General features: G+C 46.2%; 1 protein-coding gene across 1 annotated transcript in view; it reads left to right on the top strand.

Annotated features, from left to right (window-relative positions):
• LOC115316590 (probable E3 ubiquitin-protein ligase HERC3) overlaps positions 1-14,958 on the top strand; it is a 58,725-nt gene that overhangs the window by 11,842 nt on the left and 31,925 nt on the right. Inside the window, exons 6-9 of the mRNA XM_029976004.4 lie at positions 1,455-1,650; positions 7,265-7,388; positions 11,369-11,499; positions 13,615-13,808. Of these exons, the coding sequence (XP_029831864.2) occupies positions 1,455-1,650; positions 7,265-7,388; positions 11,369-11,499; positions 13,615-13,808 (645 nt within the window). The remainder of the gene's footprint in view (positions 1-1,454; positions 1,651-7,264; positions 7,389-11,368; positions 11,500-13,614; positions 13,809-14,958) is intronic.

The following is a 14,958-nucleotide window of genomic DNA, read 5'->3' as shown; positions in this document are numbered from 1 at the left end:
ACTTTCCCACTTAGCACACATACATCTGATCATCATGGTTTGCATAAGAAACGAGAAGGAGACGATTCTGCGTGGATAGTATTTTTATGTGAGGATTTTATCCCCGTCCCATAAGCCACTGGGCTCCTTCTGTTTATCTCACTACACTACATTGCGGGAAAGTAGGAGTATAGGCTCTGATAGAAAAAACTGTGTCAATTACTCAAGTAGATACCGTATGTAGTGCATTAGTAGTACTTTTCTCCCCCACTAGCTATCCTGTAAAGTAATGCAAAAGCATTTCCTGTAAAGTAATGAAAAAGCGCTTCCTGAAGCCAGCTTCTATGTATTTCGAAGACCTTGCAAAATACAGGATAAGTGGCTGCCCTTTCTGAAACCACTATCCCCAGCCAAAATGTTCCTTCATTAACTCCAACAGATGTCTGCACACAAAAGCAAGCACTTGCTACCCCTCCCATTCCCGGGCTCATGACTTTGCTTCAGCCAGATTCATCCCTTTATTTCTTTACAATCTAAAAAAAACACTCCCTTTAAAAAATAAAAAAAACGGCCTTGTTGTGCATTGCGTTGCTACTACCGTAAAATCCTGAGAGATGCCCTACTTTCGAAAGGTAACCCACTCCTATTGTTGGCTTGATTTGCTATTTTCTTTAAAACACCGAAAGATAGCCCACTCCTAGTAATCGCAGTGTTAGGATCAGTGAGGACCTAGGTGTAAATTCATCTAGTTAGCCATGGCGGGATACAAGCGAACATTGCTGACTGGGAAGTACAGTCATCTTTGCTTTATTGCCCCACTGCGATAAGAAGTTTGGCAGGGACACATGATCTTAAAATAGCATTTTTTAAGACTTTTCTTGATTGCACTCCAAAAGTCCTTATTTTCACCCAATTTTCTCTCGATTTTAGGAGGGCTATCTCTAGATATTACGGTAGGCACGTTGTATATAACTAGGCAAAAGATGTTTGCTTATTTATTTTTGGGATTTGGTGCAGGTTCTTGTTTTTTTTTTGTTTTTTAATGTTTTCTGGTTTTGTGATAAATTATAAAGAAAACGGATGGCAGCTATGGAGATTCACTTTGTGGTTTGAAAACCGTTCAATGCAGTAGACTTAGAATTCACGGGGGATTTCTGCAAATACTCTATCTCACGTTTTTACCGCTGATTGTGACAAAAATATCTAAGAAACCTTTTCTTTCCCCAGTCTAGAAGTTTCTTATGTTAGCCTCCATCTTGCTTTTATTATTATTTTTTTTTTTTTCCCATTTAGGTTTTGCTTGTACTTTGCGAAAATTTAGGTAACCCTCCTTCAATATCTTTTTTTTTTTCTATAAAGCTACAGCCGACGCTATGCTGCATCGTTTACTGTCACGCGCTTCTTACACACGAAGGCACACGTCCGAGTCGCTTCCGCATTGCAGCGAAGCGATAGCTCCCGCTGTTCTGTTTCAGACGGAGAGCTGTACAGCTGGGGCGGCAACAGCCACGGGCAGCTGGGGATCGGCAGCACCGCGCAGGATGCCAACCAGCACACGCCCGTGCGAGTGGTGCACCTCGCCGGGGTGCCGTTGGCACAGGTGGCTTGCGGAGGCTCCCACAGCCTGGCGCTCACGCCTTCGGGAACTATCTTTGCCTGGGGACATAACTCGTGCGTGTCTCGCCCTCTCGCCCCTGTTGTTAAAGTAATAGCTTTATGTGGAACCCTCCACAGAGCTTTGTCCTCTAATGTTGGTGTTGGTTCATTGCATGACATCACAATGTCGGTCGAGGTCATGGTGTCACTTGATATCACAGTGTCGTGCGATGTCACTGTGTCACGTGACATTGTGCCACAGTATCACGTGATGTCAAGCTGTAGCATGATGCCACGGAGCCAAGTTGCGTGACCTCGCGATTTCCCCACCAAGTTTAGCGAGGAAGGTCTTTGCCAAATTTCAGTAAAAAGTGCAGCTCGTTGAAAACCTTGTCAAATGCTGTCATACCTTCATTGCATTTGACAAAATGTCTAAGCCAGAAAATAGTTTTTTTACAGCTCTGAAAAATTCTTTACTTTGTTTATCGGGTCAAGTAGTAGCTGTCTCTATATGTGCAAACACCTTGTTTAATGGGGTACTGTCAAGACCGTTTATAACGAAGTCGGTTATAACGAAATAGCGGCTACAGCGAAGCGATCACAATTTTCCATTCCCTTTTGCACTTTGTTAACCGAAGTCGGTTATAACGAGATAGTGGATATAGCGAAGTGATTTCCGATTCTCGTTGACTTGTTATAACCGGTCTTGACAGTATATGGAGTAGGTAATCTATTAAGGAAAAGCAGTATGAAGCATGCAGTGATGTGAACCATTGGCACATTAGGATGTTTTGTGTGGCACCTGTTTTGTGTGTTTCTGCCTGTAGCAACAATCCCATGTGTTACAGTGGCCCAAAGGGGGTTCACTGTTGAGGATTTTTGCCAGCCCGGTAAATTAAGAAAGTTGTCGAACAAAGAGCCATGAAAGGCAGTGATGTGATTGCTGCGCCAATTGCGCCAAACTGCGCCAAGGGGCTAACCCTGCTACATCCTGCTACATTTCGCCAAAATTTAGGTAATCTGCGCCAAGCCTGCGCCAAAAAATCAATTTCGGTCGCCTTTCAAAACCTAAACTGATCTGAGTACCAAAATTGAGAATGCGTGAGTTATGTGGCGCAAACGGCCACCCGACACAAAGTACCCTGCATCAATTGTCCATCCAGTCTTGCATGGTTTTCTTGCAGTCTCGCGTTTCGCGCTCTCGTCGTCTCGTGGCTCTCGTTTCGCATATTTAAAAAAATATATATTTTTTCAACGTCGGAGCGTCCGCAATATCTGCGGAAGCTCAGACGCCAGCGTGCCGGGTACCAGCCATGTCGTCATGCTGTGAAACGAAACAACATTTTTGCGATGCGGGAGTTACTTTGTGAGCTGAAGCACTCGCTCCTAAAGGCAACGGCCGTGGGAAAACTAGATTTGGTCCCTGCCTTTCAGTCACCGTGGTCGCGCGACGTGGGGTGTTGCCATCCCCACGGAGCTACAGATATGGCGCTTTCTAAAATTAAACCATGTATTGCCGCATGTTCATCGACATTCCTGGTCTTGTTTAAATCATACGTTACTACAGAAATCCATCTTTAACTTAAAGACTGCTGTGTCGAAGTATTGATTATCTGAATTTCTCTCAGTGGGTTTTCTTTCTAGGGACCCCGTTACGTGAAAAATCTGCCGCAGAAGAAAGTTGGTGAAGAGAAGTAAGCTAAAGCAAAGAGGGCAATGTCTGGACGCTGAACCCGCACAGCGCGCTTGTTTCTTTCAGCTTCAGCCGTTGCACAAAGTGCTCCAAGTACTTTTTGTCCCTGGCTCGCGATGTCTTGCATCGATGCGCTCAGGTTCTTTTTTGTGTGTGTTCAGCTTGTACCTTGTTTTCCGGCCCGGCATGCATGCGCCGCTAAACTTTATTTGTCGTATGCTCGACAATTACATTTTGCATACAGTTTTGGCAATCAGCTGGCAACAAGCGGAGTGGCATGGTTCAGGTTTCGCTCGAACAGCCGTTGTCTCAGCTTGCGCGTCGAAGCACGCGCAACTGCAAGCCTGCTAAAGTTGCCCTCACGTGCATGCGAACATGGTTTCACGAAAGAAACAACAGCCGGGACGCTTGCAAAAAGTCAAATTGGACGTTTGAGTGATTTATACAGCGTAAGGTTGGTCTGCCAGTAGGGGCGACACTGGTTTACACTGTAGATGAGCAATTTAACCAGTGCAGTACAACCGCTAGCCTGGGGTCTTTAACGTGCACCACGCAGTAGTGATACACGACCGCACGCCGGTACGATGCTCATCCAGATCGAAACGGGCAGGGGTGGGGCTCGAACCCAGAATCCCTGGGTTCTGCACCGCGAGCTTTCGCTCCACGCGCGTCGAGCTGGGTGTGCGCTTCAGCCCACTCGGCCACCACGCTTGCAATCTATTGTTTTATGTTTGCTTACTTTGACAAAAGTCTTGCACGTTGGGAACCAGTAAAACGGTGGCAAGCGGTTTTTCGGAATTGCTCGGCAATGCCTACAGCACTGTACACCTGTGAGATGCCTCAGCAGTAAAAACACAAACATGCGAGTTTCGTCACAACACGTCACATCTGAACACAACACAACACAACACAAAGGGTCCTTCGTTTTTACAGCAATTAAAACGAGTATTTTTATGTTTCTAAAAATATCTGCTCCAAAAGCCACTTTTGCTGCTCTGAAACACTGTCTTGCTGCTCCAAAAGCCACTTTTGCTGCTCCAAAACAGTGCTCCAAACGCCACATTTGCTGCTCCAAAACACTGTTTTGGCTGCTCCGAAAGGTGCTTCACAATGACTTTGGCCAATCACATCACTGGAAAGGAGATCAAGCGTATAATTTTCTTTCATAATCATGAGCTGACTCTGTAACTCGTCTTAATAATTTTATATTGACCTAAGAAAGGCACCGTATTAACATACAGTGTAGACCACGTATAACGTATGTCACAGGAGTCGCGAAAGTCCGCACTATAAGCAGGACCGCGCTATAACCAAAACATCAATTTTTCAGGCCAAAATACATGCCATGAGACAAGTTACCTTTGTAAAACAATTTATTTTATGTTAGATGAAAAATAAAGCTTAGTCTGAGGAAAATCCTTATTTCACCAGACTAGTACACTTCCCTCTCAAGTGTGTCACAAATTTTGAAAGAAATGAGTGACTTTTGCCTGGCTGCAAATTTGAGCACCTCATCACTGAAGGAGTTCTGCTCACAGTGAACCTTCAGTTTCTGTAAGAATTCTAGTGCATCTTTACTTAAAACTTTCGGCGTGCTCTCTTCGTCGTCGTCTGGCTCATCTTCGGGTGGACTCGCTTCCGAATTTCGCACCGCTGCAACAATAGCTTCATCGGTGGTTGCTTCCTCACGGATAACAGAGTCGTCGTCATCCTCATCTACATAGTTTTGAAACGTGTCGCTTGCAGGAACAAAGTGGTTTTCCACAAGGTCGGACCACACGTCGTTCGCTCCAATCGCATCACTGCGCAGATCAGCGTCCTCCGAATTCCCGGCATGGCGCACAAACCCTGCATTGTGGAAACACTCCTGGATGGTTGTGGCCTTTACTTGTCACCACGACGCGGTGATCATGTTGATGGCGTCCCTCAAGTCCACCTTAAGGGGTTCTTCTCGTTGCAATTTCAAGACGACTCTTTCGCAGGTGCCATTCTTGTAGAGCGCCTTGCCTTGACTGTAGCGACGACGCCCTGATCGAGAGGCTGGCTTTTAGCAGTGGTGTTTGCCGGCAGGAACTTCAAACTGACTGCGCTTTATTGTGGCTGCACATTGTGAGCGCTGCAGTTGTCCAGAATAAGGACGACGTGCCATTTTTCTGCGACCATGGCCTCATCGAAACTTTTCAGCCAACTAGCAGAGAACTCTTGGGTCATCCAGGCCTTTCCATTTGCTGTGTGCACCACGGGCAGACATTCTCGCTTCTTGAAGCAACGGGGTCATTTGTATTTCCCGATGACACAAGCGCCGCTCGTCGGAGCCGTCCATGTTTGCACAAAACAAAACCGTGACACGTTCCTTTGAGGCTTTGCGGCCAGAACAGGGTTCACCTCTCATCGCAAGAGTGCGATCGGGAAGCATGTTGTAGCACAGACCAGATTCATCGGCATTATAGATGTCTTTGTCCACGTACGCGAAAAGCATTGTCTCGAGATGAATGCGAAACCACGCCCAGATGCTGGCGTCGTCGACTTCCCCATTTTTGCCCGAGATAACTTTGCAGCTAATCTCGTGGCGATCTTTAAACGCTGGATCCATCCGTTGAGGGGGTTGGAGCCTTCGTGTTCGAACAAATGTCCAAAGGAATTAGCTTTCGCTTGTAGCACCGGGACACTCTTTGGGACGTTCTTGGCTCGCACTTCGCGAAACCACCTAAACAAGGCTTCGTCGACATCCTCATACTTTGACGTATGAATCCTCTTTCTTGAGAGCGACGCAGAATCTTGCTGTAGCTGCTTCCGTACCTGCTCCCGGTTCTTCCAGACAGCAAAAACAGTTGTGTCAGCAACGTAGTACTTGGCCGCGACGGAAGCTTTTTTTATGCCACTTTCGACATCTTTGACAATGCTTTGTTTAGTTTCAAGAGACAGGGCTTGTTGTTTCTTGGCCATCTTGGGCTTGGGAGACGGAGGGATCGGGAAGGACGGTCGATTTTCGCACGATATGCTTAACGCGATCCACACGCGGTCCAAACAGGCGACGTGGGGCAAGTTAGCAAACTGCAAGAAGCAAAACTAGAAACTATCTAGCCTTTGTTTTGCGCGCGCGCACGCGGTGTAAGAAAGGAGGTCGTTGTTGCATTACCTGATCGAGAGGGTGAATTCGAAAGGGTGAAAGGCTTGGGGGTGACTCGACGGGGCTTTTAAAGTTGAGCGTGCATGTGCGTGTGTCGGTCGCACCTCGCTACCTCACTGCGTTGTAACTCGCTGCATAGTCATTCGTCTTTGCCTCTCTCTTTGCTTCTCCTCGCTTTTTCGAGCAACCTCCTTGCCATCCTTGCTCCCGCGAGTGCTGCTTGCGGCTAGCGCCGTTATCTAATGTCGCACAGGGAAGCGTGCTCGCTGCGCCGGTCGGTCGGCAAGATCGGCGGGCTGTTCCAGAAATCGCACTCTAACCGTCATTTCCCTTCGCGTGCCTGCATTTTAAGCGGTATGTAATTACATGGAGTTGTATGGGAGGCGAACCGGTGGTTGAAAAAAGCCGTGTTATAGTCGATCCCTCACTATAAGTGGTTACGTTGTAAGTGGCCTATACTGTAATTCCAGGTGGAGCTTGGTTTATGAACAAACTCTGCTCACCTACTTTCCTCGAAAACACACTAAAAGCCGGTTATAACAATTCAAGTAAGGAGAGAAGCAAGTGACAAGACATCAATGCACAGAAAGGGGATACGCACGGTGATAATAAGCACGCAAATATTACTCTTTCTCATCCATGTGCAAGCCATTTCTTAGGTTCAAACGTTGGTGCCTCTTCATTTGTTAATAACAAGACTGACATATATTGAGTGTGAATACTACCACTTGTTCATTCCATCGTAGACTGGGGGGTCGTTTGTGGGGTGCTGAGAACGGATATTGAAACTGAAGAAAACACTGAGCATATTCACATTCTTTGTGCTGAGCTCTTAGGCTGTTCTCCTGTGCTTTTTCTGTGTGCAGCTTTGGACAGCTCGGTATGAATGACCAGAAGGACCGCTCCCACCCCATGGTACTCAAGGCTCTGCGTTCACAGCGGATCAAGTACATCTGCTGCGGAGAGAACCACACAGCCACTCTGACCACGGTCTGTTGGGTTCTAGACATTCCTAAGAGCCACATTTAACTTGCAGCTAAACAACAAAGAAACAAATATTGGCGTTGGTTACCCCAGCAGGCAAGAGAGTTATACTTGTAACACTACAGTGCGTATGGTTTACGCTATGTGGAGTCGCCGGAGGTCAATGAGAATTCCCCGCAGTACTGCATTCTATGGCATCCTTGTCAACTGTAGAATTGAGGATGTTGGCCATCTTGAAGCCAAGACAGTGTGTGGAACATTTACACAGAGGCTCTGAACAGCTGGGGTATTGTGGCCGGTCAGAATGTGAAAGGCACATTTATTTTTGCAAGGGCTTTTTATATCAAGTAGCCTGTTTTGTAGTTTGTGAAAAGAGGATGTTGGCCTCTGTCCACCCTGCCCAATTTGGCCAAAGCTTGAACAGGGCTGCCATTTTTAAACCATCGATAGCAGCACCGCAATGCCATTCAGAAATGAAGCATGGAGTTTTAGTGCACTGGAAACATTCAAGAGCTGTAACATATGCCCTGGCTCAAAGAGGTAGTCGCCAACCGATTTTTCGGACCGATAATTTGGACTTGTTTGATATTTCGGACCTAAAGGAGGAACCGTGACCTACCCGATAAAATTAGTTAATGTCCTTGACCAGTTTTCCAGACAGCTTGAAGTTTGAAAGTTTGATTTTTTGGACAAATATTCACTAGCGATCAACGAGAAACTCCACCGAGAAGCCGCCATTTTAGATTACGTTGGCTGCACATGGATTGGCTTAGTGTAACAGCGCTTTAGGAGTACTGCCAGGTCCTATTGTTAGGTGACGCTATGCTCAGCGTTTTTTTTTTCTCTAGCTGCACGTCATTATAATCATTACTGTTACCATTTTGCTTTGCTCATTCGCCATTCTGCAGCTGTGGACTTGCGCCTCTCATCTCGTTTAACTGAATCGTGTTTTCGGACTACGTCGGCTTGGACCCCATCTGTTCTTTTGCCGCCATGAATTGTCGCTAAGAAGCGCGGAAAGTACTCAACCATAACACTAAAAAAAAAGGCAGCAATTCTCAAGCTACTGTATTTATACGAATGGAGGTCGACCTATTTTTCAATTTATGAAAATCTGAAGTGGGGGGGGCCAGCTTATAATCGAACCTATGCATTTTGCCGCTGACAAAGATGAAACAATTGCGATATCAAGAACACCTCGGCTTGGTACAAGTTCAGCCAGTTGTACCTGTAGCATTGTGCCATTCTGTTAACTCATTTAAAAAACAATTTTTTTATCAGTGCAGGCAAGTAATATTGATAGCAATTTGCAAATTAGCCCAAATGTATGGCGGTGAATGGTGCAGGTCACGTCCGACTCTTGAGGGTGGCGGCACTTGCTGTAAGAGCCACTCCAAAACTGGCCCCTGGAACAGCCTCACCCTCTTTTGCTTTTTTTCGCACGATTCACGGTCGCACATTGTTTGACCAAGTGTTGAGATCATGCTTGAGTGCCAAGTACGTTTCTCTTTATTGACACGCTGATCAGGGCAGTTTTGGTTTTTGGTGCTCGTTTCGGCCATTCTTCATTCAAACGCAACCAAAAACTGCGCTGCTGGACGCAAGTTCGCCCTGTCGGTGCGGGTGGTGCTCCAGTGTCGTCTGCAACGGCGCAGGATCTTAACTGTGATAGTAAACTATAAAAGGCTTCCACGGGCCAAAGTCTGAATAGGTCTGGATGCCTTTTGAAGTTCGAGGTCAGGCGGTCAGGCTTGCAATTGTAGGAAATCGCGTGCCGCCGCCGATTCGCCATTTCCCACGTGGTCCGTCAACAACCCGAGTCCAGCCTGGTTCTTTCACGGGAGCGGGATTCCGCTCCTTGTTTGTTGGTACATAAAACACAACGCTCGAAACACTTAATCTAAACTTCAAATACGCGCGACATTACACAAATATTTACAAACGCACGTAAAGCCAAAGCTAAACACAAAGAGGGCCTCCAGGCCTCGTGTCCCGCGATTACCCTACATCCGGTCGCCACACACTTGCCTGGTCTCGGTAGCGTCCGGAGTCCTAAGAGGCTTTTGCCTACCGGTCCCCCCGCCTATATCGATCGATGGGCGAGGAGGTTTTTCCTCTCTCGCCCTGGGTGCCTGCAGCGCCATCCAGTGGCTAGGAGAGAAAGCGGTACGTCGGGAGCCAAGTTTGAGATCCCAATTGACCCTGCGGCGACACAACCATGTGATCGTGTCTAAGGCGAAGCAGCTGCATAGCCGTCTCGCGGCCACAATGCCAGAGTGGTTTGATGGGCGCCCTCGTGAATGCACGGTGCGCCAAACAATGTACGTCACAGAAACGCACGATCGGTCCCTGCTTGTGACGTGCTGCACGATCACCGAGCAAGTGCGTAAGGTGCGGTTCATGCGGTCACTTGCAAAGTGCCAGATTTCGTTGAACGACTCAGACGACGTGCTTTGAGAACGTAGCAGTGATGACGACGGGAACGACAGCATTAGTGCAAATGAATCATAGTTTCTAGTAACAGACAGAGTGAGAACGACAGGGAGCAGCTTCAGTTGTCCCGCCTCCAGTACAAGCTTCCTAACTTCGATAACAATTGAACATCCCATGTGCCTCGCACGTGCATGTGCAGTCAAAGCACGCCAGAAGGCATCGAGCACACGCTGGAGGCTGGGCTTTCGAAAGAGACACCCTGCCGCTCTCGTATGTTCGCCATAGAATGCACCCCTAAAGTATAATTTTTAAAATTTTGCTGGCATGCAATGTAGGGGTCGACTTATACAGTAAAACCCGTTTATAACGAACAGCAGGAAATGATACGATCAGTTCGATATAGCAAAAACATTTACAACAAACTTCCAAGATGAGTTCGTTCTAAGGCAAGAGCTTCTCTTTCTTTGTCATCTCTTCTTTTCCACCTTGTAACAACGCGCTAAGATTTTTTTTTTTTTTTTTTTTGCATGCGTGCAGAATTTTTTTTTTTAGCTTACCTCCACTTCTGAATTGCTTCTCTTCGTGGGCAAACGCTTTGGGATGAAAAGATTTTTTTTCTGTGCGTGCGTGGAGAGTTTATTTTTTAGCTTTCTCCCAATCTGAATCGCTTTTGTTCGCAACTTGAGCTTCTGGAACTTTTCTTTTTTTCCTACTTCTTTTTTGGGGGAAGGGACAGGCTAGAAGACGGTTGTTTGCACGTTTTTGGAAGTCTTTTTGAAAGGAACAAGTTTGATATTGCCAATATGTTGTTCGTTATAAAACATACTTTTTATGTGCATTTTCATTTAAATGTTCCATGAGATGATATCGACAATAATTTGCTGTACGTGGGTTCGTTCTAAACGGGTTTCACTGTAATAGAGTCAACTTACAATCGTATAAATACGGTAATAGAAAGTGACCAAACACAAGCGGAGGCGCAACCTGAAGCAAGGCACTACAGTGCAATCCACTTTAATTTATAATGAGAAAACCCAGAAATTCAATCGTTATAATTAATTATGGTTGCATCTGGGCTAAAAACTTATTGTTTCTAGTCTAGAAACTCTAAGAACTTATCGTTATAAGCGGGACATCGCCATATGTGGTATCGATATAAGTGGATTGCACTGAATTGATGGCTTTTCTAAGCCCGCCTAGGCGTAAGGAAGGCAAGTTTTTCTAATATGCCTCGACTGCTCTTCCTTTTTTATTCGAACGTTTTTTCGGTCCCTACAAAGTCCCAAGAATCGGTCGGTGACTGTAGGTGTTACAGTCCTTGGAGATAAGGTGCTCATGAATGAAATGTGCCGTGGCCCACAATAGCAACGGGTACAAACATTGCGCCTCTGGCATGTCCCAGTAAGCATTTTACATGAAACCAGTGCTATCACACACTCTGTTGTGCTCTCTCTCGGTGGTTACCATTTCTTCGACTGAAGCGATGATACTTTGACAAGCGAAAAGTTTGCCCATTTCTTGTTTGAACCTTGAAATTTGCCCGTGTCTCATAGGATGGAGGTGTGTTCACCTTTGGCAACGGCACGTACGGCCAGCTGGGTCATGGGGTCAAGTCCAACGAAATCTTGCCCCGGCGGGTCTCGGAACTCATGGGCACCGTCATCACCCAACTGGCTTGTGGGCGGTAGGTCTCTTTGCGCTATGCGCTGGCCTAGCTTATGGGGCTACGGGATCATGCACCAAGAATCTTTTGTCCTTTTGTGTTTGTCTTTCATTCATCTGTAATAATTTCGTTAACATGTGCAACATTCCACGCAAGAATTTGGGGAGACCCATAAATGGGATTGACCCGTGGCAAGTCATTCTTCGTGAGTTTTGCAGAACTGGCGGCTAAATATTGGTCCTGCAGATTATTGCAATTTGGTGGTTGTGCCACTAGTGCCTGCATTCCGTTTGGTTAAAGTAATGTTCTTTATGCAGTCGAGCCCAGTTATATCACACTCGGGTATTTCGAATTATTTATATCAAACAGCCCAAACATCCCCTTGAAAATTTCATGTAATTATATAGGAGCCTTGCCTTTTGTATCGAACTTCCATGGCGGGGACACTCGATGTAGCGAATGAAGCACGGCCGCCTGCCCATTGCTTTTCCCGTGATCCTATTGCGCCGATGGCGAGCACATCTCTTGCGTGGTTGGCAGACCGCCAAGCCAGCATACATGTAGCAAGATACTCGGGGAGAGGGCAGTTGTGGGAAAGGAGATATAATGAACCATAAAACAAAAAGTGGTGGATAGCAAAAGCAAGGGGAAGGGCACGCGTGCGCATAGGGAGTGCTGGGTGTTGGAACGGTAGCCTTTCTCCAAACACTGCTGATGCTGCACGACTCCCTAGCCCCAGAATAAAATAAGCAAAAAAAAAACGTCTTCCAGCAAGTTGAGTGTGTCGATAACAATGTGTCGACAACAACGATTGTGCGACGAATCACACTTTGAATGCCTTATCTTTGTTTACTATTTTCTTTTGCCGTTATTGTTCTGCCCGTTTTTTTTTTTTCATTCCTTTTTTTTGCTGCTTGAATTTAGTAAGCTTTCTTTTTTATATGCATCTCGCTTTTCTATTGTTTTTTTTTTTTAGAGTGCAGCTTTTAGGCGCCCGTTTCCGGCATGAGCGGCGTCGCCGTCGCCGTCGGCATAACTGCGCGGTGCATTATGGCTAAATTTCTCCGCTAAATCTAGTGGAAAATTTTCCCCGCTAAAGCTAGCGAAAAAACTTCCCCGGGAAATCTAGCGGAAAAATTTTTCTGGCGGGTCGCGTGACACCCCCCCCCCCCCCCCCCCCCCCCCCCTCCCCCCCCGAGAACAGGTGACCCTCAGTACCCTTCCCCCCCTCCTCCTCAAGGGCTGCGCTCTAATTTGGCGCTACAGGGAGTCGTAAACGGCTTTCATTATTTTAGTGTTTCGTCGCTTATGCTGTGTGAAGGTCTTGGCCAGGTGCGCGTGTAAGTGCGGCGGTGTTAGCGGTCTCCGCCAACTGGGCTCTACTGTATTTAACGGCTCTTGGATGCTCTATTTGGTGAACTCCCATTTGTTGCGACGTTCGGTATTAGCAGATACGCCAGGAAATTTCAACTCGAGCATAATTTAACACATTTTTGTATGTGAAATTATTGATATATCAAATTATTTTATGATCCGCTTTGAACTCAATATATCCGGGATCGACTGTAGTACATTCCCAAACTCCACCTTTGATCAGATTCACAAAAATCGTTAGGTGCATCCACCTTACATATTTTGCCTGGAAAATGCACCAAAAGCAACTAAACTGGCTTGCTTCACACGCTAGAATGAGCTTTTTTATTGTCGTGTTGCTCCTCTGCTATTACAGTGGAATCTCGTTAATTTGAACCTGAGGAGGACCAAAACTTTGTTCGAATGATGCAAAGTTTGAATTACCGGGAGTTTCCTTCCTAGAAACACATAGCACAGGACTTGCATGTTAGTTTGAATTATCCGCGAGTTTGAATTAAGAGAGTTTGAATTAGCGAGATTCCACAGTAGAAACATTGCATAGTTACGAGAGGCTTGACTTTCTCAACCTTGTATCGAGTGTAGTGAAATTAAAACCCACAAAAGGATAGAAACAGCGCATAGTTGAGAGTGTTGTCTTTGGATCCTGGCTTGCTTACAATATAAGCTGATAGCTGCCAGAAAGTCGTTAGCAAACGAGGGATTCGTGGGCTGTTTCTGATAGCTGTCGTAGCCAGGGGTCTAAAGCAGGTACTATGCTTGCAGGTGCCACACGCTCGTGTACGGGCCCCGGGTAGGCCGGGTGTACGCCTTTGGTCTGGGAGGAGCGGGTCAGCTGGGCCAGGGTAGCCTGACCTCCACTACCCTCCCCTGCCCTGTTCCGGGGCCCTGGAACGACATGGTTCACCCCGCAGAGAGTGAGAGGTCACCCAGCCCCCAGCCCCCGCAAAGCCCTCCCGGTGAGGCCCAGCCCCATGCAGTTGACCTTGTTGTGGCATGTCCTAGGCCGGTAAAACCTGTATTGTAGCGTGTCGTTTTTCTGCGAATAAGATTTTGTTGTGGGGGACTCGACATTGCTTTCTGCAACAGTGGTCAAGGCATTGTGGCCAGGATTTATTTTTGGGGAATAGGGAGGCTAGGCTAAGGAGCCGAACATGAGGAATGGCATGGTACTAAGCATGTGCGAATAGCGGATTTTGAGTTTGAAGCGAATTCGAATCGAATAGTGGTTTTGGCTGAATCCTTTCTTATCGAACATTAAATAGTTTCTCCAAGCCTTCCATATTGTCTACCATGTTTGAACGAAAATTCTGCTAAACTCGGGAAGGTTGTTGCCAACCTTCCTTTTGTGTACTTCTGAGCTCAGTTAATTTTATTATAACTATATTTATAAACTGTGACATGTAAAGAACAAATTTGCTGTAGGTAGCCCAATCAAGAGGATTTTTAAATCTGCTTGTTATATTCAAATTTTATTTCCAAACTCAAACTTTAGGAACAAGAGAGAGCACGAATGATGATTGCGGGTTGTCAGGACATTGCTGCATAACGTATACCTTTGGATTGTTGCAGCAGGTTAGTCCCGTTGAATGCGCTTCTCACCGAGCACTGGTGCACTGCAGAGAAGCAATACCCACGAGCTCCGCGTATATTGCTTCCCCGCAGTACTTGGGTGTTGGATGAGAAACGTACTCTGCGGGGATCACCCGCCGCAATCAACACTTCGAAAGGTATGAATATTGCAGTTCATGTTAATACGAATATCAAATAGCATAATATTTTAAACTACTATTCGGATATTTGCACAACACTAGCATATGCGTACAGGGTTGGCTACATTTCTGGGGCAGGAGCCTGAAGCCATTTTTAATCCCCACCCTTGGCTATGCCCCTTATTTTCTTAACTCTTTCCTTCCCGTTAATTTTTGTCGAAGCTATTACTTCTGAAAGTTAGTGTACTCTAACTGACGTCTATTTTTGGTTTGTCAGAGAGTTAGCCTCCAGAACTAGTGTACTTTAAACGAAGGAATGCTTATATTGCTGAAACACAGATAGTGCACCTCAGATCCCCAGCAGAATGCTTTCTTTGTGTTCTTCCTCAGTTTTGTC

Source organism: Ixodes scapularis, unplaced genomic scaffold, assembly GCF_016920785.2.
Source record: "Ixodes scapularis isolate PalLabHiFi unplaced genomic scaffold, ASM1692078v2 PGA_scaffold3__209_contigs__length_174095766, whole genome shotgun sequence".
In the NCBI taxonomy this organism is placed as follows: domain Eukaryota; kingdom Metazoa; phylum Arthropoda; class Arachnida; order Ixodida; family Ixodidae; genus Ixodes; species Ixodes scapularis.
This window is presented reverse-complemented; position numbering and strand designations above follow the sequence as displayed.